Source organism: Rhinolophus sinicus, chromosome 16 (assembly GCF_057876585.1).
Source record: "Rhinolophus sinicus isolate RSI-liver-muscle chromosome 16, RSI-T2T, whole genome shotgun sequence".
In the NCBI taxonomy this organism is placed as follows: Eukaryota; Metazoa; Chordata; class Mammalia; order Chiroptera; family Rhinolophidae; genus Rhinolophus; species Rhinolophus sinicus.
In genome coordinates, this window is record NC_142516.1 from 96,730,513 (window position 1) to 96,756,154 (window position 25,642).

The 25,642-nt window shown below is 33.4% G+C and overlaps 1 protein-coding gene across 5 annotated transcripts in view; it reads left to right on the forward strand.

Annotated features, from left to right (window-relative positions):
- Positions 1–25,642, forward strand: part of PDS5B (PDS5 cohesin associated factor B) — a 160,466-nt gene that overhangs the window by 94,541 nt on the left and 40,283 nt on the right. For all 5 annotated transcript variants that reach the window (XM_019736560.3, XM_019736561.3, XM_019736558.3 and 2 more), the window contains exons 18-21: positions 4,107–4,212; positions 6,610–6,770; positions 20,331–20,454; positions 23,137–23,295. In XM_019736560.3, the coding sequence (XP_019592119.1) occupies positions 4,107–4,212; positions 6,610–6,770; positions 20,331–20,454; positions 23,137–23,295 (550 nt within the window). The remainder of the gene's footprint in view (positions 1–4,106; positions 4,213–6,609; positions 6,771–20,330; positions 20,455–23,136; positions 23,296–25,642) is intronic.

Genomic DNA, 25,642 nt, shown 5'->3' on the forward strand with positions numbered 1-25,642 from the left:
ACAGAAGATGTTATTTTTAAAACAAACCTTATTTAAAGTTTCAACTTTTATTATCACTGACCTGTGACATCTTGGAAATACTTTCTTTTTATTTTTATGTCTATTCCCTTTTGTAAAATGTGAGCAGAGCTTTGTTTTTTTAAACGTTTTTTCCTAAAATGTTTCAACTGCTTGAAAAAAATACTTACAAAATATATGTAGTGTATTGAGTTATTAGTCATGAGTAATCTCTTTCAGAAGTATATTAGAATCTAAAATAAATAATACTAATGGTATATCCTGTACCCAGTGAAGCCCCTTTGGGAAGTTTTTGTTGGGAATTGGGGGCATAACGTGTAGCTTTTGGCCCATGACCCTCTCCCCTCTACAGAGTAGGGAGACCCTGCTTTTGATACCCATGAGTCAGTCTGGACTCCTCTTGCATCAGTTTTTATTTGAAAAGAAGCGGGTGTATGGTTTGAAAAACAAAAGACCAACAAACTAGAACTCTCTATGTTAGTGCGAGAAACAATCTGAATCAGACTGAAATTCATTAAATAATGAATACCATGCCTTCTTTATTGAAGACAATGCTAGTTAGGTATTAGCAAAGCTTATTTTCTCCTTTTCATCAGCCTTCTGTCTAGTAATGGAATACATTTAATCAGGAAATTATATTATAGTTCCATAAATTAGTGCAAATAGCATTCAGATGACTGAAAGCGGATTTTCTCTAATGGGGTAGTATTTGACTAAAGGGGAAGAATGGGTAAGATTTTGTTTCTACAGAGATGGGAGAAGTAGTATTCTAGGCAATGAGATTAATATAAGCCAAGCTAACTGGATAGGAAAGAGCAAGGCTATTTAGGAAATGATTGCCATCTAAACGGCAGTATGGAGAGGTATAAAAGTGTTATGATAGTATCCTAAAATACTGGGATCAAGTTGTGGAGAGCCTTTAAGATCTAATTTTAGAGCTTTTATTTTATTCTTTGGTCTGTTGAGAACAATGGATTGATATTAGATAGGAGGGGGGAGGTAGAGAGACAGACTGTTAAGGTGTAGTTATACTTGTCTGTGGGCGGTGGTAGTGGTATGGGAAGGAAAGAATGTGTTTGAGAAAGATTTTAAAAATGAGACCCCTTACTGGTAATGGGAAATGTAGGTGAGGGGAGTCAGACGTATGAGTTCAGGTCCAAACGATAAAGAGAATAGTAATACCTTGAAAAGAATGAAGGGAGCTGGTTTTGCAAGAGGTGAGAAAGAGTGTGCTTTTTATTTGGACATGATAAACAATTAAAAAAAAAATCAAGGCAAATTGTGTTTAATCTAAACAGGGCTTATTTCTCTGAGCAGGAGATTGTGTAGAAAAAGTAAAAAGATCATGGACTGAACCTTGTTTTTTAACAGCAGAAAAATTACAGAAATTTAAGAAAAGCAGGTTGTTACAGTGTTTTGAAAGTTGAGATGGAGAAAGTTTTCAGAAATAATGCATACTTTGATCAGTGAAAGAGATTGAGGACTAAAATAGGTCTTTGGCTTTAGCAGTCAGTAGGTCATAGTGATAAAGAAGGTATGTCAAAACAAATAACAATAGCAGGTAGCATCAGTAAGTGTCTGCGATGATTCTGAATGTTTTACGTGTTTTAACTCATTTATGTCTTAACTTTATAAGACAAGAAATATTACTCCCATTTTACAGGTAAGGAACAGTGAGTTACGCAGATGTTGAGTAACTTTCCCATTGCTGGGAATTGGTTTGAATGGCATTTAAACCCAGGTTAACCAAGAGAGCCCTCCCTCTTGGTTAACCACCCCACTATCCACAGGCGTCCCGAGAGATTCCACTCTGCGGCCTTACCAGTACTCAGCAAGTGTCCAGTTCACCTAACTCTTCTCAGTAGTGCCTAGTAGCCTTTTCAGTCTTTGCCATTTTGTAGGTAAATAGGTACTCTTTAAACAACAACAAAAAGGTATTACTAATAAAGTCTGTCAATTGTGTGTTTTTTTTTAATTGCTTCTGCTTTTGATATATTAGGTGGTTATGTTTTTCACATTTAAATCTTTAATTGGTCTGGAATTCATGGTAGTGTAGGGTGGAGGCAGAGATCCATTCTAAGCCTGTGATAGCTAGTTGTATCATTTCCATTTATTGAAAAATTGGATTCCTTCCCATTTATTTGATTTAAAATGTTCCCTTACTGTAGCATTCTTACGTGATTTGGACCCTTATTGCATTTTCACTTTGGTTCCTTTGTGTTTTGAAGTTTTTATGATATATTTTTATCTTCACTGAAAAAGTTATCTTACCCTCTGCCCCTGAATTTTATTGGCTGTTCCCAAACGTTAATTAATTTTTCCAAATAAGCCATAGAATGAGTCCGTTGAATCTTATCCCATACCAAGTGTGTTCCCCCGAGATGTTTATAGATTTAGTGAACAATGCCATTTGTATACTTGTTTCCATTTTAAGAAAATACGTGTCTTGATTTATTTGGGCTGTATGCTCCTTTCATAGAATTTTAGAATTTAGATTCTGTGCATTTAAAACTTTTTTATTCCTACTGATTTTATATACTTGATTTGTCATTTGTGAATAGATTTTCCTCCTTTTTTTTTAATATGATTTTGGCTGATAGAGCAAAGCACTGTTGATTTTTGTAGTATTTTGTTGGTGTCACCTCACTGAACTCTTAGTATTTTTAGTTTTTTAGTTGATTCGCTTTGGGTTTCCTGGTTGACGCTTTTTCTCACAGATTTTTTATATGTCTAATTCTTGTTCCTAGGTTATTAACTCAGTTGTACCTCTACAGAAATGCCTTTACTGACTACTCTGGCTAAAGAACTTACTGTCTTGGCCTCCTTTCTAGTCCGTATTGTTCTCTGATTATCTTTTTTTGATGTATTTGTTTATTTTTCTCCTTCCCTCACTAGACTGAGAGCTTCATGCTCTTAGTCGTGGAAGGAAATAAAGAGTTTAATTTTGGATATGTGGTGTTTTTCATTCCTGTGGCACATCTATGTAAAAAGTCTTGGGGCTGCTGAAAATATGGGAAAAGGATTCAAGCTGAAGTTTTTTATTTGGGATAGTTAGAGCTATGAGAATTGATTAATCAGGGAAAATGGGCAGAAAAGGAGAGAAAACATCCTCAAAGATATCGACTCTTATGGGGGGTGATAAATTTAAGAGGATCCTACAAATACATTTGACTCCTAGCTTGACCTTAAAATTTGAGTACATAATATTTTTGTAGAAAAGTAGATCTAAACATTTCAAGGAACATTGAATTTTCTTGTATTTTGGTGCATACATACTATGTCTCTAACTTGGTATTTGTTTTCTTGTATAAAGAACAAATACCTGTCAGTGTGAATGATTATTTTTGATAATTGATGGTGTGTTTACAGATGTTTATTTTAAAATATATAAGCTTGTTTTTGGAAGAAAATTTTAAAACATTGTGTTTCCTTTTTGATCCAATGTTCTAGTGAAGTTTTATTGTATGTCTGATACCTAGATATTTTTACATCTTTCAGGAGCATGCTTGTGTATGTCTAGCTCTTAACAGTGCCTGACAAATAATAATACTTGGTAAATGGTTTGAAAGTGCTTAATGGTGCCATTTATCCTTTATTTCAGTATACATTGTTCTACTTACTGGAGCAATAATGAATTGTAGATAATTAGAAAACATCTATCATTCATGTGTTTGGGTATAAAGCCTTCTGTGGGAAATATAATAAAAATAGAGCATTAATAAACATCAAATCAAATAATAGTTTGACCTAATTTGAATGTACAAAAGAAAGTACTGTTTTTGAAAAGAAACATCTTCAAAATATTACAGTTTTGTTTTTGTTTTGCAGTAATATTTGGGAAACAGCTATATCAAATTTGTATATACTTTGGATGTGGGCTACATAGAAAATATTCAGAGGCTAAGGATTTGAAATAAATCTTGATGTGTATTTACTTTTGCATAACCTGAAATGTCCCAAAAGAGAATAAATGTTTTTTTTGCAAACAAATTCATGGATGCAGAGGATAAAAAGAAAATATTCAGGATTATTTTTCTTAGACATCGCTCATGAAGAGTTAAGATTACCTTTTTTTGGTCATACTTTAGTGCCCTTATTAAGCAAGTGAACAAATCAATCGATGGAACAGCAGATGATGAAGATGAGGGTGTCCCAACTGATCAAGCCATCAGGGCAGGCCTTGAACTGCTTAAGGTGAGTGCTGAGGGGGAGAAAGGGCCTAATTGGGGAACTGCTGAACATACCTAGTTTATGTTTTTTTATTCTTGAGATTTGCTTAAGTTTGTAGAACCTATGGTAAAATTTTCTCAGTCATTTTAGGTAATTTAGAAATTTCATATGCTAACATGTAAGCTAAATATTTTCAGTTTTAAATTGTATATCATAGCTTAGTATTTATTAAAATAGTGGATTATAATTTGAAGGTTTCATTAGTGAGCAAAGAAGGCGCTTAGCCCTACCACAGAAGGACCCAAATTCTTCCTAAATCATTTTATCTTATATTTTGTTAGCTAAAATATACTACTTCCTGACACTGATTATAAAAACAGTTAATTGTTGACAACTTAGAAAATATAAAATTTTGAAGAAAATATTCATGTCTATCATTCATAAACATTAGTTTCTCTTGTTTCCTTTTAAGTTTTAAAAAATGCACATTTTTATAGAGTTGAGATCATACTGAAATACAATTTTGTGTCTTGACTATTTTTCCTCATTAAATTATAAGCATTTTTCTGAGTGGTTTTAAAACGGATCTGATTTTTGGCTGTCGTTTAGTAGATGTGTGCTTTTGGGCAAGTTAATTTGCCTCTATTTACTCAACTGTAATGGATGGAGACAATAATAGCACTTAACTCACAGAAGACTAAATTAAATCATGTATGTGATTTTTCAGTACAGAGTGTGATTCAGTAAAAATAATAATAAACATTGTGTTTTTGAAATATTTGGGAACTGTTGGTCCACTTTTGGGGTGTCGTAGTGTTTCTAAATATTTTCCTGTTGCTGGATATTTTCATATTTTTAATTTCATTCTTATAATCACTACTAAGATAAATATAACTAAGATCTCTTGCTAATGTCTTTTTATTTTAATACTAGAAGGGCATTACTAGGTCAAAGATAACCTTTTTAAAATTCCTAGACAGACAGACAGACACCTAGACAGACAGACAGACAGACACCCAGACAGACAGATTTCTTTACAGAGAAATTATACCCATAAATAACTCGAACTCCATCAACAGTGTATAAAGGTACCTATCTCCTGTCTTCACAAACATGGAATATTTTAAAATTTTAAAAGATTTGTTAATCTGATAAGCACAACCAATCTTTTAATTTGTCTGATTATTACTAGTGAGATACACCTTCCATGTACTAATATTAGTGTTTTCTCTGTGGTGAATTCATTATTTTTATCCTGTTTTCTACTGACATCTCAGTCTTTTGTTTTTATAACTGATTTAAGTGAGCTTTCTTATTTCCTTTGCTGTTTTATAAGATACATTTGAGAGATATAAAAATGTATTGTTTAAGTACAAAGTAAGTTATAAAGTATAGTAACAAAATGAATAACCAGTAAAAAGTACACAGAGTGCTAACAATACTGGAGAAGTTCCCTGAGTGTTTTTTCCCCCCCCTCAACATTACCCACGTGTACTTGTCCTGAATTCTGGGTTTCAAAAGTTAATAATTCTCTTAACTTTTCTTTATAGTTTTACTATCCATGTCTATGTATATATCTCTTAAGTAATTGCTTGTTTTTCTTGTTTCTTAATCTTATAAATATGGCATTGTACATAATATATTTTTCTACTGCTTCCTTGTTTTTACATTCTACATTCAATTCCAGTTGTTTATTTTGAGCTTTAAAAGTCCTATGATATTCAGAGAGGTATTTGCTTTTGTTTTTAAAATCTGAAACATAACCCATCTGAAATATATTTTAAAAGTGTGTATTTTGGGGGAGGGTCTAATATAATTTTCTCCAAATAACTATCCAGTTTTACCAGGACTATTTATTAAAAATCCTATTCATTCTCATTTATTTTCTGTTGCCTTCTCTATAATCTATTATATTCTGTGTAATCCAAATTCTTATATATATATGTGTATTATGGCCTATTTATTACTTTTTCTGTTTTCTTTTTCTATAATGTTAGTACCAGGTCGATTTGATTACTGTAACCGTATAATATTTTTTACTATCTGGTGGTGTTTTACCCCTAAATTACTTTTTTTCCCATAATGTTACTACAATAGAGATATTTTGTTAAATTCTCTTTCCTCGTTCCCTTTTGTACTTTCATTCCTCTCAAAAAAATTAACTGAAATCTAGGTTATTTTGAGTAGAATTATATTAACATATAATTTAATTTTGAAAGAAGTGAGTTCTTTAGGTCATATAGTTCCTACATAAGAACATTTCTATTATATATTTGAGTAAGTTTTTATTTATAGTACTCTCATTTACTTGTTAGTGTAATTATTTTTGTATTTGATTTGTAGTGTTTCTAATATGATATTTTATATTATATTGTAGTGATGAACAGGATTGACACATCATTTTCATGACTCGTTTTTTAGGTACTCTCATTTACACATCCCATCTCATTTCATTCTGCTGAGACATTTGAATCTCTCCTGGCTTGTCTGAAAATGGATGATGAAAAAGTAGCAGAGGCTGCACTCCAAATTTTCAAAAACACAGGAAGCAAAATTGAAGAGGATTTCCCACACATCAGATCGTGAGTTGAGTTTATTCTGATAAATATTCTGGAAAATAGAAAAATAATTTGCTGCTTCTTGAATTATACAATAACTGGAATCTTTTAAGCTTTGAGGAGATAATGTCTAGGTTTTTCTTAAGTCTGTACTATTCGCTTTAGATTGTCATTTTCTCGAAGAAAGCATTGATTGGTATTTTAGAAGATAAATGAAAATGTGGGGTGAACTTGTCATTTCTTTCTGAAGCATTAATTTTGCTTAAAGCTTTAAATGAAAACAATTTTATAGTCAGACAGTCCTTTGTTATATTGTGGCATAGAGTAAACAGCTCACATGGATTTAAGATCCACTGGGAAATCCTAAAGGAATTTCAGCAGGACCTTCCATTGCACTCTCCACTTTCCTCTGTGATGAAGAGTACTGGATCGAAAGTTTTCAGACAGAGTGCTTTCTTTGACACGGAAGTGGGGAAGCATGAATAATCATCTTAACAGCAGTGTTTTTTTATTGTGTGTGCCAGTATTTCTAAGAATTGCAAATTGTGCTGTTACCCTAGTGATGTCTAATAGTAGTTGGTTATTTGTCAAGATTCTGTTAAAGCTCGAAAGAAGAAGGCTTCATTCTTTATGGATCCCTCTTACTTTTTAATGCATCTCCTCCCTGTTCCTGGATAGCTATCTGATAGTCCTCGTATTGTTACAGTCATTGATGGGCGATTTTACCTGAACCTCATTACTTCTGGTTTAGTTACTGTCCAGTGAGTTGTGGTTGGGGTCGCCTGCTTCTTCCTGTTGAAGAATTGCCTGTGGCCCTTTTCCTCAGAAAGGGACTGTGGACAGTCGCTTAGAGTCTGAGGTGCATATTTTGTTATTTCTTTCTGTTTGTGTGAACTTAATTCTAGAAACTATTGATAAATAGGACAAAGGCATTATTTAAATGATAATTGAAACATACCAGAATTTTATAACCGTATTCTCTCTGGCAAGAGTAAGAAACTTTGTTGTTTACAACCGACTTCTTAATTTTTAAGGGAGCCCAGAAAACGAATTTCCATTTGGAATGGCGCCATTACTTTTCTGTCCAGATCAGAGATCAGAGTTTAGAGAGAGACAAACACATACACTATATATAAACTATATATAACTCTATACTATTTATTAAATGCCCACCTATTGTATTATCTCATTTAAACTTAGTAACAGTTCATTAAAAGTGTATGAATTAGCTTCCTAATATTTCAGGTGAGGAATCTTAAGGTTCAACTGCAGTAAATGGTTCTAGGTCAGATAGCTAGCAAGTAGAGTAAAGATTTGAATTTAAGCCTGTGGTATCATATCTATTACAGCACATTTCCTTTCTTAATTAGAACTTTGACCAAATTTTAGTTTGATTTATTCACCGCGTTTTTTTTTTGTTTTTTTTCATTCTAGTCTGTCTTTCCTAGTACCTTTTATATTATAAAAATATTAATTAATATATTTGTAGGAGAACTACAAAGGCAAGGTTGAAAGGTAGACATTTTAGAACATGCAAGGACATTTTAAAACATGCTGTTATAATATGAAACTGAAGTGCTTAAAATTGTTTGACTTTCATGCCAGGTATATTTCAGGTGTCTCAGGAGAAAAATTAACTCAACTGATACTCAACATCTGCTGTGTGCACACTGTTCTCAGTGAAGTAACTCACACTATATGTCTTCCAGGAGATAAAATATGTATGCAGATTTTTTAAAATTATTAAATTTGGTGAGCTGCTTTTGAGGAAAAATGGTAGAGTTAAGTGAATGTTTATTAAATTATTTTCCCTTGAATTTGCCAAAATAATTTAAAAGAACCAACAGAAAAACGTATCTAAGTAGAAACTACCACAGACTAGACAGATTGTTGCTAGGGTAAGCCATTTAGACTGAATTGAATGTGAGAACATTGACAGTTGATACACATGTCTCTGAATCAGGTGTATAAAGGAATGCATGGTAAGTGTTCTGTCATTTGCTTAAATTTAGAGGGAGGAGATTGAGGCATGGGCAGGCTTTGAAAGAAACCAGGAGAGCCTGGCTTCAGCTGTACTACATATAAAGGAGAGTCTTTGTGGTCATCCTGTTTTTCTTGGGGCTGACCTATTTTCCTTAACAGGAGTAGCAAAGCTTAGAGTAGAATCATGAAGCAAATTTATTACCAACTTTGCAGGATCAGAAATAATTATGTGCTGACCCACTAAACAAAACTGATGGTGAGTTATGGGTTTCATTCTGACTCAGCCTGTCTCTTAGGAGTCATACTCAGCCCAAAGTAGGCAGTTGGGCCAAATCTGAGAGTCCCCTCATAGCACAGGATATAGCTACAGTGCAAGTGGAGCTGGTTCTCGTCACTGGAAGAGTTTCAGCAGGCTTGGAGAGGAATTACACAGAGATAGGCTTGGAGAGAGAGATTTAGTCCCACTCCCTCCACTGTGCTGCTTAGCCAGCTGATTAAGCAAGTATAGCCCAAGTTGGGGACTTAATTTTTTAAGAGAAATGTCCGGTCGTCACTATCTGTATTTTTGTTTAAAGCCAGAGAGAATTTCTCTTATTTGAAGATGAATTAACAGAATACAAATAAATTAACAAACATGAAACTTATGGAAATATTTTAACATTCAAACATAGCTGATAAACACTATTTGGAAGAATTTAATTTTTCTAGAGAAAAAAAAAATTTCGAACAGTTGGAAAGTTAAACAGCAAATGACATTTGGGGGGAAAAAGAGAACAAAAGTAAGATAATATATCAAAAGGGAGGTGGCAGTGCTAAGGATAAAGAAGATTAGAAACCTTTGTATTACAGAATATAATGGATTGCAAGCAGCAATGAGGAGACTAAACAATATTGAAAATGTACTCAGTGAGCTAGAGATTGAGCTTGAGAAAATTGCGTAGAATGTGGAGATAGTGGGCAGAGAAATAAAAGCAGCTATAGAGAGTGAATAGCAGATAGTGAAGAGCTATAATTAGTTTCTGTGGAGAAGACAACAGAATAATGGAAAGTGCAAAATATTAAAAAAATAACAATAGTAAACTTGTTTAGTATGAATGAATCTAGAGATCAAGAAGGGCTCATGTTTTAGGAAAATGTCCTGATGGAATTTACTGAATTTTCAGAGATTACAGAAGTGATTTCACAAACATCAAGGGAAAAAAAAGAAGTAGGTCATGTACAGTGGAAAAGTAATGAATCTGACATTTCTTTTCAGCTACGTAAGATTTCTGAAGTTAATGATTCAACAGCTAGGGAGTTTTGATGGACAAAAAGAATGTTAACTAAAGAATAACAAACTAGCCAAGGAAATGAAGGATATTCTTTAGAACACCAGGACACAGAAAATGTACTACCCCTTTTCTTATTGTGAGGTCATTCTGTTTACCAAGTTGTATGTTTTTTTTCCTTTTGCATTTAGTGTGGCTTATGCCCCTAAATCCAACTTTTGTTTTCTTCTTGTTCGCTATCTCACGTATGTCTTTTCTCATTGTTTTACTCTCACTATTTAAGTTTTAGATGCGGCTGTGTCTATGTTTTAGATATTTGTAAACCTGGATTTTTTTTAAAGGATGATGTAAATAAATAAAATTGGCTCAAGAAAAGGGAAGAAAAATGTAATCGGCTATAGTTATAAAAAAGAAATTAGGAAAGTTAACCTCTAATAAAAGTGCCAGTAAAATTCCTTGCATGTAAAAGAAGGTATTTAAAATCTACAAGAAACCAAAAATTCTAATTCTCTTTTAATTGTTCAAAGCATAGGAAAAAAAAACAAACCAAAAAACATTCAGATTACTTCTTATAAAGCCAAGATAACTAGTAGGAAGGCGAAAACCTGATAAAAGATATCCCCCTAAAAGAAAACTAAGACAGATCTTACTAATATTGATGCAAAAATTATAAGTAAAATATTAGGGAAAAGAGAGTTTACTATGGTACAACAAGAATATACGATGGCCAAATGTGGTTAATCCCAGGATTATGAGAGGGAAGGTATTAGTAAGCCTAATATCATGTTATAATTCATTGTATAAGTGAGTAAAAGGGAAAGGGCCACATAATCATTTTGATAGATGCTGAAAGGGTTCTGATTTAAAAAAAAAAAATCAGTCTATTTATAATTAAACCCAATAAAATAGGATTAAATGCCTTCATAACATAATAAATATCTCACAAAGCAGTAGGCGCCATTTTATAGTAAAACACTAGAAGCATTCCAGGTAAAGTCAGGAAAATATACTGTTGTTGCCATGATTTAACATTGGTTTGGGAGCACTAGCCAATATAATTACATAAGAAAATTTAGCAAGAGGTTCAAGTGTTAGAAAGGAGGAAACAAAGTTATGTTTCTTGGAAAATCTAAGAGAATCAACTGAAAAACTATTAAAAATATGATAAACAAAATAAGTATACCAAAATCCAAAGCTTTATTTATATACCACTAACAACTATAGAAAATACTATAGGAGTGAAAATCAGAAGACCTAGAAGTAGCGTATACAAGACATTTGCAACCTTATAAGGAATGTAATATTTAACAAAAAAATTTGTCAGGAAATGTTAGATTACCCAGTAAATAACTGACAAGCTGTTTTGAAAAGAAAAATTAATGTAGACTACTTGTCTTGATTTTACATATATTCCACATAAGTCAAAGTTTTTTATCTGAGATTTTAAATATATAAAATGAATTAATAAAAGTAGTAGTAGCCATACATTTCTGTAACTAATTTTTTTGTATGGGGGAAGGGACACTAATGCTAAGTCATAAAGGAAATATTGATGGATTGGATTTTCAAAAATCCATTTGTTGAAAAAATATTTATAAAACCTTCACTGTATGTAAGGTACTGAGAATGTTGAAATCAACAGGACAGGTTAAATCTCTGCCCTTATAGTTTAGTGAGGGAGAATACTGTTTAGACAAAAGCAAAATCTTGAAATAAGTTGGAAACAAATTGTATGCTGGGAAACTACTGTATTTTGCCATGTATAATGCACTCCCATGTATAATGCACACCCACTTTTTTGGCCCAAATTTTCAGGGGAAAAAATCTTTCATTTTAATTTTTTAATTCAAATTTGTGTTTACATTTAGGTACTTGTTTTTTTGTATTATAAAGGAATTTTAGCATTTTTTTAAACATCTTATGGTACGAGGAATGTTATGTAACATATAATTACAAAACACAAGAAAACAGGTACAAGGTACAAGACATTTTATGTACCGGTAACATTTACGGTATTTACACATCATAGAAAGCCAAGAACTCTTCGTCATTGCAAGTTCATTATAAGTTCAACAAAATCGGTGATCATATATTCCAGGGTATTATTTTGCATATGGATATCGTTATTGATTACTAGAGTTACAGTTTTAACTCATAAGCATAAATAAAAGAATTAAAAACATTCATATAGATAGGGAATTAGTACTACCCATGTATAATGCGCATCCTTATTTTTCCCTCACAAATTTGGGCAAAAAAGTGTGCATTATACACAGCAAAATGCAGTATTTTCAATATATGTGACTTAGTAAAGGTTAACATCTGTACTATATCAAGATTCTTAAAGGAATAACAAACAAGTCTCACAGTGGAATACTAGCAAAGGGAAGGAACAGGAAATTCAGAAACAGGAAATCTTTCCAGTCCCCCAAATCAAGAAAAGACATTTATGCCTACTAATAGTAATCGAAGAAAAGACAAATAATACTCATGCTATAACCAGTGCTAGCTAGCATTCCAGTGGTGCTCTCTTGGTTGGAGTATAAATTGATGCAGCTTTTCTGGGAAGGTAATATATACCGACTTAACATGTATGTAGTCTTCAACACTGCAATTTCATTTTAGGAACTTATCTCAGAGATAATTAGAAAAGATGTCTGATGATTATATGATTCAGGAATCAGTCAGAGAAACAGAAACCATAGTAGGTATTTTCAACATAATTAATTAATACAGATATTTGAAGGCAGTTGGGAAGAAGTAGTGTTAAGGACTGGCCAGTGAGTGGGGGAGACCTGTCAGCGTCACCCCGCTGTCAGTAGGGGCGGCCTGGCTGTTGCCTGGGGGTGCAGTGAAGCTGCTGCGTAGAATGCAAAACGATGCTCTAGTGTCTTTTGTTGGAAGAACCTAACAGGAAGCTAGCTAGCTCTTGAGGGAGTCTGGGAAATGTAATTTTCAGATTTACAGCTGGCTCCAGGATCTTACAGCAGATTATAGGATAGGCTTCAGGTTCAGAGAGAGTAGGTGAGTAACTCGCACAGGGATGTTTGTGGTTTTATTGTGAAGGTTTAAATAAAAAGACCGTCTAAATGCTCATCAGTGGGAGGGAGATTAGTTAGGTCAGCCGTGGTACAGCCGTCCACTAAAGAGCTGTGTGACCTTTGAAAAGAATAGTGGTTAGCAATTCTTGACATAGGCGTTCTCGACAACATTGTTGGGTGAAAAAATGTTTCCAAATAGTATGTTTGTCCTCATTTATTTAATATATGTGTGTATGTATAGAGAAATTTTAGAAGTATGTTCACCAAAATGTTAAAAGTAATTATTTCAGGGTAGTAGAATTTTGAGGTTTTCTTTACTGTTTTTAATGCATTTTTTAGTTTTGTTTGCATTTTCTGCATGTGTATGATTATCACGAGGGAGGTAAAACTTGAATTTGAAAGAAGAAAATAAATTTAATGAGGGAATAAAGGATTCCTCTTCATAGAAGCTTATTAATGTTAGAAAAGTAGTCAGAAGGTAGTTGCTTCATTTACATTTCACTAACTTCTAAGACTCTGCCTAGTACTTCTGAATTCCTGAAATTGTTTCTTTATTCTTCTTTGTTTATTATTTTGGTTTATTCTGTTTAACTGAGAAAAGAAAACATTGGATGAGCTTGGAATTTCTCATACTATTATATTTTTTGAAGTATATTGGTATACAGTATGATACTAGTTTCAAGTGTACACTGTAGTGATTAGACATTTATGTGCCCTATTACGAGCTCACCACACTGAATCCAGTAACCATCTGTCTCTGTGCAAAGTGATCACGATTATTGACTATATTCCCTTCACGTTTTTCACCCATCCCTCCACTCCCTCCTCCCTCTGGCAACCATCAGTTTGTTCTTTGTTTCTATGAGTCTGGTTTTGTTTGGTTTGGTTTGATTGTTTTTAAATCCCACATATAAGTGAAATCATTTGTTAGATATCTGTCTTTGTCTGACTTACTTCACTTAGCATAATAACCTCTAGGTCCATCCATGTTGTCACAAACATCAGGACTTATTTTATTGCTGAGTAATATTCCATTTGTGTGTGTGTGTGTGTGTGTGTGAGTGTGTGTCATTATCCATTTATTTTTTCAATAAACATCTAGAATGCTTCCATATCTTGGCATTGTAAATAATGCTGCATTGAACATAGGGTTTGCATAGATCTACTCGAAATAGTCTGTTTTCTTCAGATACTCAGGATGGAATTGCTGGGTCATATGGTAGATCTAATTTTAGTTTTTTGAGGAATGTCCACACTGTTTTCCATGGTTGCTGCACCAATTTGCAGTCTCACAACAGTGCACAAAGGTTCCCTTTTCTCCACATCCTCGCCGGCACTTGTTTGTTGATTTGTTGATGCTAGCCATTCTTACAGGTGTGAGGTGATTTCTCATTGTGGTTTTGATTTGCATTTTCCTGATGATTAGTGATGTCCAGTATCTTTTCATATGTTTGATAGCCATTTGTATGTCTAATTTGGAGAAATGTCTCTTCATGTCCTTTGTCCATTTTTTGATCGGATTGCTTATTTTTTGTTAATGAGTTGTGAGTTCCTTATCTCATATACTATCTTAAAAATTCCGAACCAGAGTTGCTTCTTACTTGTGTTTGACCTGTACTTTTTCTCTTTGATTACTAAGTAAAGAGATTATGGATGTTTGTATTGCAAAATCTGATATATGAGAAGATAGGTCTTATCTGGGGAGTTTAGTTACTGAAGTAACTAGAAAATAATTTTTCATTTCACAAAGTAGCTGCAAACCATAGACTAAAAGGAGAGCATTTTGGTGAGACTCTTAATTGTTTTCACACATTTTATTACTGAGATTTTCAAGTAGATGGAATATTATGATGTAGTCTCATGTATCCACCAACCAGCTTATATATGAATAACTTATAGTTACTTTTGTTTACTTTATAATTCTACGCACTTTTCCTGTTCCCCTTGTATTTGAAAGCCAATTCCAGACATAGTATATCATTTCATGTGTGTGTCTAAGTATTGCTAAAAAATAAGAACTCTTAAAAAATAATCACAGTACCTTTATCACAAACACAGTTAACAGTAGTTGCTTAATGTTATAAGGTTGGTGCAAAAGTAATTGGGGTTTTTAACCTTTTAAACTGCAATTACTTTTGCACCACCCTAATAATAATACTGAATTAGTTTTCTCAAAAATGTAGTAATTTTTTTAACACTTTGTTTTTTTGAATCAGGATCCAAGTAAGGGTTTCACATTGTGACTGGTTGTTATGTCTCCTAAGTGCCTTGTCTCTTTTAGTCTCCCCCTCCAGTTCTCTTTCTCTTTTTGTGTTTGATAAAGAAGCCAGGTTGTTTCACTTGTAATTTCACAAAGATGCATTTTTGCTAATTGTATGACTTTGGCATACTTTACCTGTTCTTTGTATTTTCTGTAATGGGATAGTTGAATCCAGAGACCTGATGGGATTCTCGTCCAACTTTTTTGTTACAGGAGCACTTTATAGGTGGTAGTAAGCTCTTCTATCAGGAGGCCCATGATATCTGGTTATTTCTCTGTTGATGTTAGCAGCTGATAATACTTAGTAATCAGTGGTGATACTCTATTCTGTCATTCTTCATCACTTGTTAGCTGAATACTTCTATAAAGAGGAATTTCTCATCTCTTCTTTGGTTTTCCAGTGTTACATTTATTTAGGAAAGGCAGGATAAATGCTTGGTTCTTGTATGCTATTGAACAGAGTTCAAAGTAAAGAGTGACTTAACTAGCATTCTCCAAAAAATGACCAATTAACAATGTCTTTGAAAAATATCATTATAAACGCATGGATTTACATGGATTTGTTTCAGTCAGTTGCAGTGATCACTCTCATTGCTGCTCAAGTCAGATGGTCCCATCTGCCCAGGAGCCTGCTCAGATTGACCCCGGAGTCCTTTTGAACAACTCCGCTAATCTTTGTAATTTCTTTGCAATCTGATACGACAAGATGTTCCAGGCCCATCTTGTGCACATCGTGCCCCAGACCTGAAATTAGACATTTCTCCAAGGCACCTCAATTCCTTTTAATGGGAATGTTATAAAGAAATCCGTGTGAGTCCTGTGGAGCACTAATTGCTAATGTGTGTGTCATTTTTCTAGGCAGGTACAGTGGACACAGCTGAGGAAAGTGTTTTGGAATATAAAATGCATTGAGTGTTTATATTGATTATTCCAGTTCAAATTCAGGACTACAGAGTTTTTATTGAACGTTGTCAATTTTACATTTGTATCTTTTTTCCCCATGCTGAGTGAGATCACAGGATGATTAAACTATGATACTACATAATAAGTCAATTTGAATTATTCCATAATAAATATATAGCAGTCTCAGAATAGGAGTAGCGCCACCAAAGTTATTTCAAAAAACAGTTGTTTATTTGTGTAGGTAGTTCTCATTTGTATTTAAGGTATATCACATTAAGGATTCACAGTCAAATTCCTGTGTTTTAAAGTTACTTGGAATGATTCTTCTTTGTGTAGTGGAATAAAAATACACACTTGTTCATTTACTTTTTAAGACGTTACTCTTAAAGTTTTATTTTATTTCTTACTTATATGAAGTATCCACAGGTCTTAAAGACAAGTCTAAAAGCAAGATAATATTCTCAAAAACTTAGCGATTTTTCAACTCTTTACCCTATTCTTTCTCACCTATAGATAAGATAAACTTTAAAAAAAGTTCTTCTACATGTCTGTCTGGAAGTGTTCAAAGTGTGTATATATTTATGTAAATGTATGTGTTCATATACCCCTTTTGATAGATAAATGATGAAGTACAATATACACACACTCCTTCACCTTGCCTTTTTCTTTTACATATACTGGCAGTGATACCATATTTAAATGTTTACTGTGGATCTATCATAGAGGAAATGCATGTATAATTTTGCTAGATGTGCCTACATTCCCCGCCATAGTGGGTATACCATTTTGCACTCCCACTGGCGGTATATGAACGCACCTGATTGCCCATAGCCTTGTTGACAGACTGTGTTGTTATAAAATGTGTCTCTTTGTCCCTGGTCATTTTCCTTGTTCTGTAGTCTTTGTCTCAGAGTAGTATAACCGCTTAATATTAGTGTTTGTGAGGCATGTTCTTTTTATTTTTTAGCATTGAATCTTCCTGGAACTTAATATTTGAAATGAATTTCTTGTAAATATCCTGTTGTTTGGTCTTTGTTTTGTTTTTGTTGGTTTGTTGTTGTTTTAATACAATTTGAGAAACTGTCAATTGGAATAGTTAGACCATTTACATTTAATGTAATTATTGATTATAGTTGGTTTTAAAGTTACCATCTTGATATTTGTTTTCGTTTCATCTTTTCTGTGTTCCCCTTTCCTTCTATTTCTGCTCACTTTGGGATTAATTGAGTATTTTTAATTATTTTGTTTTAGTATCTCCACTATTGGCTTATCTACATTCAAATAAAATTATACTGCTTAATGTATATTGTAAAAATCTTGCAACAGTGTATTTCCATGCCTTCCCCGTCCAGGCTTTTGTGCTCTTGTTGTCATATATTTTGTTTCTGTATGTTATAAACAGTACAATATGTTGTTAATATTTTTGTACTAAATAGTTTGATATATCTCAGATTAACACTGACAGATTTGTTATATTTGTACATGCGTATTTACCATTTCTGTAACTTCATTTTTTGGATATCTAGCCATATTTTCATCTGGTATCTTTTTTATTTTTGAACTTTAATATTTCTTATAGTTTTGCTTATAATTATTTCAGCTTTTCTTGGTCTGAAAAAAATCTGTATTTTGCCTTAATTCTTGAGAAGTATTTTTGCTTGGAATAGAATTTTAGGTTGAGAAATCTGTTTATTTTAGTACCTGAAATATATTATTCCATTATTTTCTGGGTTGCATAGTTTCTGATGAAAAGTGTTCATTATTTGTTCCTGTGTATGTTACGTGTCTTCATTTCTGACTGTTTTGAAGATTGTTTTTCTATCGTTTTTACCAAATTAATGATACATACACCTTGTCCTGGTTTGCTTTCTGTTTCTTCTGCTTGAGATTTATAGAGATTCTTGGTACTGTGGGTTTATTGCCCTCAGATTTAGAAAAATTTTGGCTATTATTTTTTCAAATACTATTTTTTGTTCTTCTCTCTCCACCTCCTTGTTTTCTGGGACTCCAATTACATATATCTTTGACTACTCAATATTGTCTTACAGGTCACTGGTGCTCTGTTGTCTTTTATTTTCTGTCCTTTTTCTGTTGTTTTTATTTTTCATAGTTCCTATTGTTATGGTATCAAGTTTGCTGATCTTTTCTCCTGTACTATATAATCTGCTTTTACTGTGATCAGTATATTTTTCATTTGAGGTGTCGTATTTTTTATAGGTAGTAGTTCCAGTTGGGTCTTTTTTATAGTTGGGTCTTTTTTATATCTGTGATGATCATGTTCATGTTTCCTTCTTACCTTCTTGAGCATATGGAGCCTATTTATAATAGCTGTTTTAATGTCTTTGCTAATTCCATCTCCTGTGCCATTTCTGGACCTGTTTCTATTGGTTACTTTTCTCCTGGTTACGAATTACAGGTATTTCTACTGTGGTTGGTGGAAACATGAATTATTACCAGCCCTGTGTATTAGGGAATTTTTTAGCCTACTTCTTTCCAACATCCATATCCTGGTCTCAGGTAGCTTTTACTTATGCGTGGCACAGATCACTAGCCAAAGACATGGGAATATCCCTCTTGGGGTCTCCAGAACTCCAGCTCTCTTTCTCTGCCGCTCCCTCCTCTGTGGTACTCTGCCCTAGAATTGATAGCCACCTTGGTCTCCTTGATCTCCCGTCTTTGTCTCAACTCCATGCGACCACTAGGCTCTATTTGGGTTACTGCTTTTTGTACTATAATCTGAAAGTTACCTCCATGCATTAAGTAGGGGCAGATACGGGCATCTTCTAGTTTGTTTCCCATCTTTTAGGGATTATGGTTCTGTGCTGCCTGTTGTCCAGTGTCTGAAACCTTGAACATATTTATCTTGTTTTCTGCTTGTTTAAGGTGGGAGAGCAAATCCAGTCTCAGATATACTGTCCTCATTTGAAGCAGAAGTCCTTTCATTGTAGTTTAATTTGTATTTTTTTAAATAAGTGAAAGTAAACATTTTCACACATCACAGGGTAATTTGTGTATTTTCTTTTGAAGTGCTTCCTACTCTGTTATGTCCAGCCCATTTTTCTTTTTATTCTCTATCTGTAGATGGTCTTCACATGTTAGGGATATTAATCCTGTTCCCCTAATGTGAAATGCACAATTTCCCCTCAATTTGTCATGTGTCTTTTTAATATATTTTGCTGTTGATATCTTTTGTGAGACTTATTATTATGAATCATTATTGTATCTAAATTCTTAGTACTGGGGCACTGGGTTGTTATTAGGCTTATTAAGAGGAGGATTTAGAAATTTCTTTCACTGTGATATTTGAATAATATTTGAGCTAAGAGGTTCTGTTTTATTCAGTATTCATGTTAAATTTTTGTGAAATATAGTGATTTGACTCATGAATGTTCTTCCACCAGATAGCTACATGACTCCCTAACTCCCTCAGAACTCTGCTCAACTGCTAGTTCATCAGAAATCTTCTATAAACCACCCTACATTATTTAAATTTGTACACTTGCACACACCCCTTCCCACTCCTTATCCCTGTCCTTTATTTTCCTCTACAGTAGTTAACAATTTCACAGAACTCATATCTTGCTAATTTATATATTATCATTTGTCCCTGATATGCTAGTAGCATGAAGGCAAGGGTTTGGGACTTTTAATAGTGTCTGGCACATAGTAAGCACTCAGTTTGTATTGTTAAATAATCAGGTTTCCCTTCATGTAAGTTGTTCTGGAACAAAGTAAAAGAGGAATCGAAGAGGAAGAGAAACTTCAGAAAAAAGGAACAATTAGGATCCTTTAGAGTGGTCTTATTTGTAAGGTGGCAGAAGATTAGCTGGGGTGATAGCAGTGAGAATAAAAGAAAAAAGGCTAATGGGAATAACATTAAAAAGAAGAAAAGGGTCATCATTCTTGTTTGTATTCATAATTGTTAAGTAAAATGGAGGAAAAAGATACTTGTATTTGGATTATATTTTTAATATAGATATTTATAAAACAAAATTACAGACAATTGAAAATGAGTGAGTAGACGTGACTTTTTTTGTTCTTAGAAAACATTACTTTAAAAATGCAAACATTAAAGTATCTAGTGGAAGTTATGTTGATTTCTCTGATTTATTGTTTTTCTTTTTTTTAGAGCTTTGCTTCCTGTTTTACATCACAAATCTAAAAAAGGACCCCCTCGTCAAGCCAAATATGCTATTCATTGTATCCATGCAATATTTTCTAGTAAAGAGACCCAGTTTGCACAGATATTTGAGGTAAAGAGAAAAAGATTTTTGTGTTTCATGTTATAGTTAAAAAACATAATGATTTTGCAGAATGTTCACATTTGGAGATGCATTATTTTTTAGTATATAGTAAGTCCTCACCTAACTTTGTCAGTAGGGTCTGTGAGTGTCAGTGAAATGATGTATATCAAAAACAGTTTTATCATAGGCTGATAGATATAAACAAGAGTTGGGTTTCTATGGCATCTCAACAAAATGACATTCAAGAACTGGCTGTGTTTTCAGAATTTGAATCAGTATAATTAATATTGATGAATGATTAAAATATGAAAATACCTGATTATTTAGATGTTTATGCTGACTCAAATTTAGACTCAATTACATAATATTTGTGACACTTATATTTATACATTATATTTATACCTTATACATTGCATTTGTATCTGTACATTTAGTATTACAAAACTATTTTTAATTAGAAATTATATATAAAATACTTATTGATAGTAGGTAATAATGATTATTCTGTCAGGTTGCAGGTTTCAAAATTAGATTTCTCTTTATGAGATAATACTAAATTGTAAATCAATACTAATTGGTTAAAAAAAGTAAATAAGTTGATATTTTAATGACTGACCTAATTCTGTCAGATTAAAGTGTATCTTTTTGATACATATTTTATATTATTTTTCTACACTTTAAATTACTGTTACCCTCTCTAAGCATTGCAATTTTATTACAGTCTATTATAATCAGCCGTCCTCTTTAGCATTCTTATTGCAAATAGAAGTTAAGCAGAAAAATCTATAAATTCTAACTTATCATTTTAGTTCATGAGCCTTGAATGAAGTCAAAACAATTTGGATATTATGCTGAAGACACCTTCCATAAATACTATGATCTTTGTCTTAGAAACATTTACTCTCATTTTGTCATTTTTATGTATTATGTTAAACACCTAAAGGAGGAAGAAAAGTTGTCTTATTTATCAAATAGCGTCTTTGTTGTAAATAGCAAATAATTTATTTTAAATCGTATGTATTTTGGGTGGAGGTGTCTGCAGCATGCTTGTCTAGATGAGAATGATTTCAATGAATGCATGTTGATTTATGGGACGCTTTTGTTTTTCATAATCTCCTTATCATGCTTTTTAATGACGAGGACAGTGCTAACTTGAATTTGTAGCGTACTTTTGTTTTCATTTGATGCTATTCTGTTATTTTTTTCATTTTTACAAGAACCTAACCTGTAATCCTCCTATAACATACGAGGTTGGCTGGCTCTCTGAGAAAAGGTTTCATAAAGATAGCTGGCCTTTATGAGGTTACCATTAATCCAGGTTCTGGCCATTAATTTTGCTTTTTTAGAAACGATTTTATTGTGGAAAATTGTCACATTCATAAGAAACTAATTGAAATAAACTACACTGTCAGATTTTTGTTTATACTATAAATAATAAGCTGGCACTTAAGTGTGCAATGGAAATACTAAGGAAAGTCATCAAGAATAGCAAGAAGTAAACTCATTTAAATATACTTTTGAATAAATGAATCCTTATAGTGCCCTGATATGTTGGGAAAGAACCGTTTTGTGTTGTTTTTTCAAGCCTAGATTTCTTGGTGTTCATTATGGGAGGATAGACCATCAATTCTTCATTAAAATGTGTCATTAGAAGTTCTAATAGCTAATATATTGACTGGCTTCAAAATCAAAAGATACAAAACAAGTATCCAAATAGTAAAATAGTAAAAACTTTTCCCCTGCATCCCACTCCTATATCCCCAGCTACTCAGTTCCCTTTCCCAGAGGAAACCAATGTCATCAGTTTCTAAGGTACTTTTCTGGGGAGACTTTATTCATATATAAATAATATAAATACACATGCTCTGTCCTCCTCCCCTGATGCCAGTGATAGCATACTATCGTCACTCTTCTGATTTTCCTATTTAAATGTAACAATCCATTTTCGATATCATTGTACGTATGAGTATATGAGGAGCCTCATTCTCTTGTCTTGGCAAAATGGTTGGGTTTCCTATCCGAATAATGAAATACTTTTATTAGTTATGGTATTTTATATTTGATGCTATAAAAATCCATAAAGATGTATATAATAATAAAGTCCACTAGGGTGTTTGGATTTCATTCCTTTCAGGGGCTTAGGCACATACACTCTTAAGGACCAGTGGCTTCTCTGTAAGTAAGTTCCACTGGATCCTTGGTATTAAGCCTGCCAGTGAGTAACACAGAGTGTGGAGAAGGCACACTGGTCATACCTGTCCCGGGGCGGGCATGGCATACCTCACTCTCACTCCATTCTGCTAACCAGAAACTACTCAGGTATCCTCACCTAACTGTAGAGGAAGCTGCTAGTGTAGTCATCCTGTGCCCAGAAAGCAGAGCAGAAGTGGACATCGGGGAGCCCTAGCAGTCTCTAACATACTCGTGTGGGCTCAGACAGCATGGTTCTCCATGCTGAAGGGTTTCTTCACCTCCCTCTAAAGTGTGACTTGGGCAAAACTGAAAGTATCTAAATATGATGCCTTCTAGACATAAATAACCTGTGGAAGTTTAAATGTCAGCTTGGGCTACTACTTGTATCATGTGTATATATTACAACTTTTGTAGTTTTTTTAATTTGAAGGTGAAATGTGTGAACAGTTTATTTGCGTGTTTATAGAGTTGGACACATTCTCCTTTCCTCGTTTGCAGCCTCTGCATAAGAGCCTAGATCCGAGCAACCTGGAGCATCTCATAACCCCGCTGGTCACCATTGGTCACATTGCCCTCCTTGCTCCTGATCAGTTTGCTGCTCCTTTGAAGTCTTTGGTAGCTACTTTCATTGTGAAAGACCTTCTCATGAATGATCGGGTAATTGGTGTTTTTCAGACTTGTGTTCTTTAAAATGTTATCTTCTAAAATTTTATACAGCAAAGAGAGAAGTGAAATGACATAAATAACACTTCTATTTGGCTGCCTTATTTTAGGTTTTCCTGTCTTTTAAACATGTTGTCTCTTCTCTGTAGTTGAGCCAAGGCGTGTGACCTGGAATACATTCCTAGATAAATACAAAATATCACCTGATTCTATCAATTTCAACTTTACATGGGTTTAATTTTTGTAATGACCTCTATTTTTTAAAATGTGAAGTCTGACAAACTTGTTCTAGGTACAGTAGTCGTTCCTTTCCCTACATACAATAGAGAATTGAAAGAGCCCCGGGAGAAACAGAAGTAATGATTTTGTCCGTCTCCACTTTGTGAGTACGGTCATCCCCCCTCGTCCACACTTTCGCTTTCTTCGGTTTCAGTTACCTGTGGTCAACCACGGTCTGAAAATATTAAATGGAAAATTCCAGAAGTAAACAATTCATAAGTTTTAAATCATTCACCATTCTGAGTAGCAGAAGGAAACATCATGCTGCCTTGCTCCGTCCTCCCCGGGATGTGAACCATCCCTTTGTGCAGCATCTCCATGCTGTATGTACAGCACAATAAGATTCTTTGAGAGATTGAGACACCACATTCACTTTTTTGTAATAACTTTTATTATAGTATATTGTTTTTATTGTTTTTGAGTTATTGTTAATATCTTACTCTGCCTAATATATAAATTAAACTTTATTATAGGTATGTATGTGTAGGAAAAAACAGTATATATGAGTTTTCGTACTATCTGTGGTTTCAGGCATTCACTGGGGTCTTGAAACATATACTCCATGATGGATAAAGGGGGGATACTGTATTTGGGGCAAAACATATTTGAATCTTGGAGAATTGACCCCTTATGGTCTTGTAGAGTTTTTATGCATGTGTGTATATTTTTATATATACACAACTGCAGACACATGTAACCATCAGTTTTGTGTCCACTACATGCTTAGCACTGTACTAGGTTCTTTGGAGAATTAAAAGAAATATGAGGTAAAGTTTCTCTTAAAATGTAGTTATAATTCTTGAAATGTGTAGCTGAATTACCATGTTTCATATTCATCTTTATTTTTGTATTAACATATTTAAATACTGTTAACACTTAATTGGTTATGGAAAAATAGTTTGTGGGGATAATTGTCAAGATACTGTATATATTAGATCTCTAATGGTTTGTGGCTGTTTAACTTCAGTTGACTAGACCCTTTACTACCACGGTCCACTAGTTCCCCTGGCTGTGATCTTCATCTGTGTCTCTCACTGTTTCTTCCCCTAAGTACCGTATTTTATGTATATTCTTTAGGTTGTGTTTGCTAATCATGTGTTTCAAGTTTTCTGCATCCTTACTTTTTTTTTAATTCTGAAAAATCAGAAAAGAACAAGCAAACATAATGAAATTTAAAATTACTTGCATTTCCATATAGAGACAACAATCATTTATATTTCTGTCTACATTTAAAGTGTATGTTCAGTACTTCACAACATTAGATTATGGACTCACACAAACATCCATGCGTGAATGTTGGTTTGGAATCCATATAGCTAAAAGACCTCTAATAAGACTAAGGAATTGCATGAATAAAATATGCTACATCCATCAGGATTTGTTAGTATGATTACTGGTTGCTTTTGTTTTGTCTTATTTAACAAAATAATTTTACTAAGAGATAAAACATACCAGAAAAGTACCCACTTTACAAAGGTACGGTTCATTAAGTTATCACAAAGTTAGCATTTTTGACTAACCAACTATGCAGGTAAAGACATAGGATGTTACCAGCAGCACCTCAGAAGCTCCGTGTCTCTCCTCTTTTTACCCCCTGCCGACCCCTGAAGGTAACCATTGTTCTGACTTCCAACCCCATAGATTGGTTTTACGTGTGTTTGAACTTGTGTGAGTGGAATCATGCAGCGTAAATCCTTTGTGTCTGGTTTTCTTCACTCAATAGTGTATTTGTGAGATTAATCCATTTAGTTGCACATAGCAGTGGTTCATTCATTTTTCTTGATGTGTAGTATTCCACTTGCATATACCATAATATATCTGTTCTGTTGCTAGACATTTAGGTTATTTCCAGTGTTATGTAAATAACTGCTGTTATGAATATTTTTTTACATGTCATTTTGGGCACTATGTATACATTTATGCTGTTAGTATAATTGCTGTGTCTTAAGGTATGTATAAATTCAGTTTCAGTGGATTTTGCCAAATTGTTTTTTAAAGTGATTATACCAGTTACATTTCTATTTGTGCTGAATGAGAGTTCTAGTTGTACCATTATTTGTCT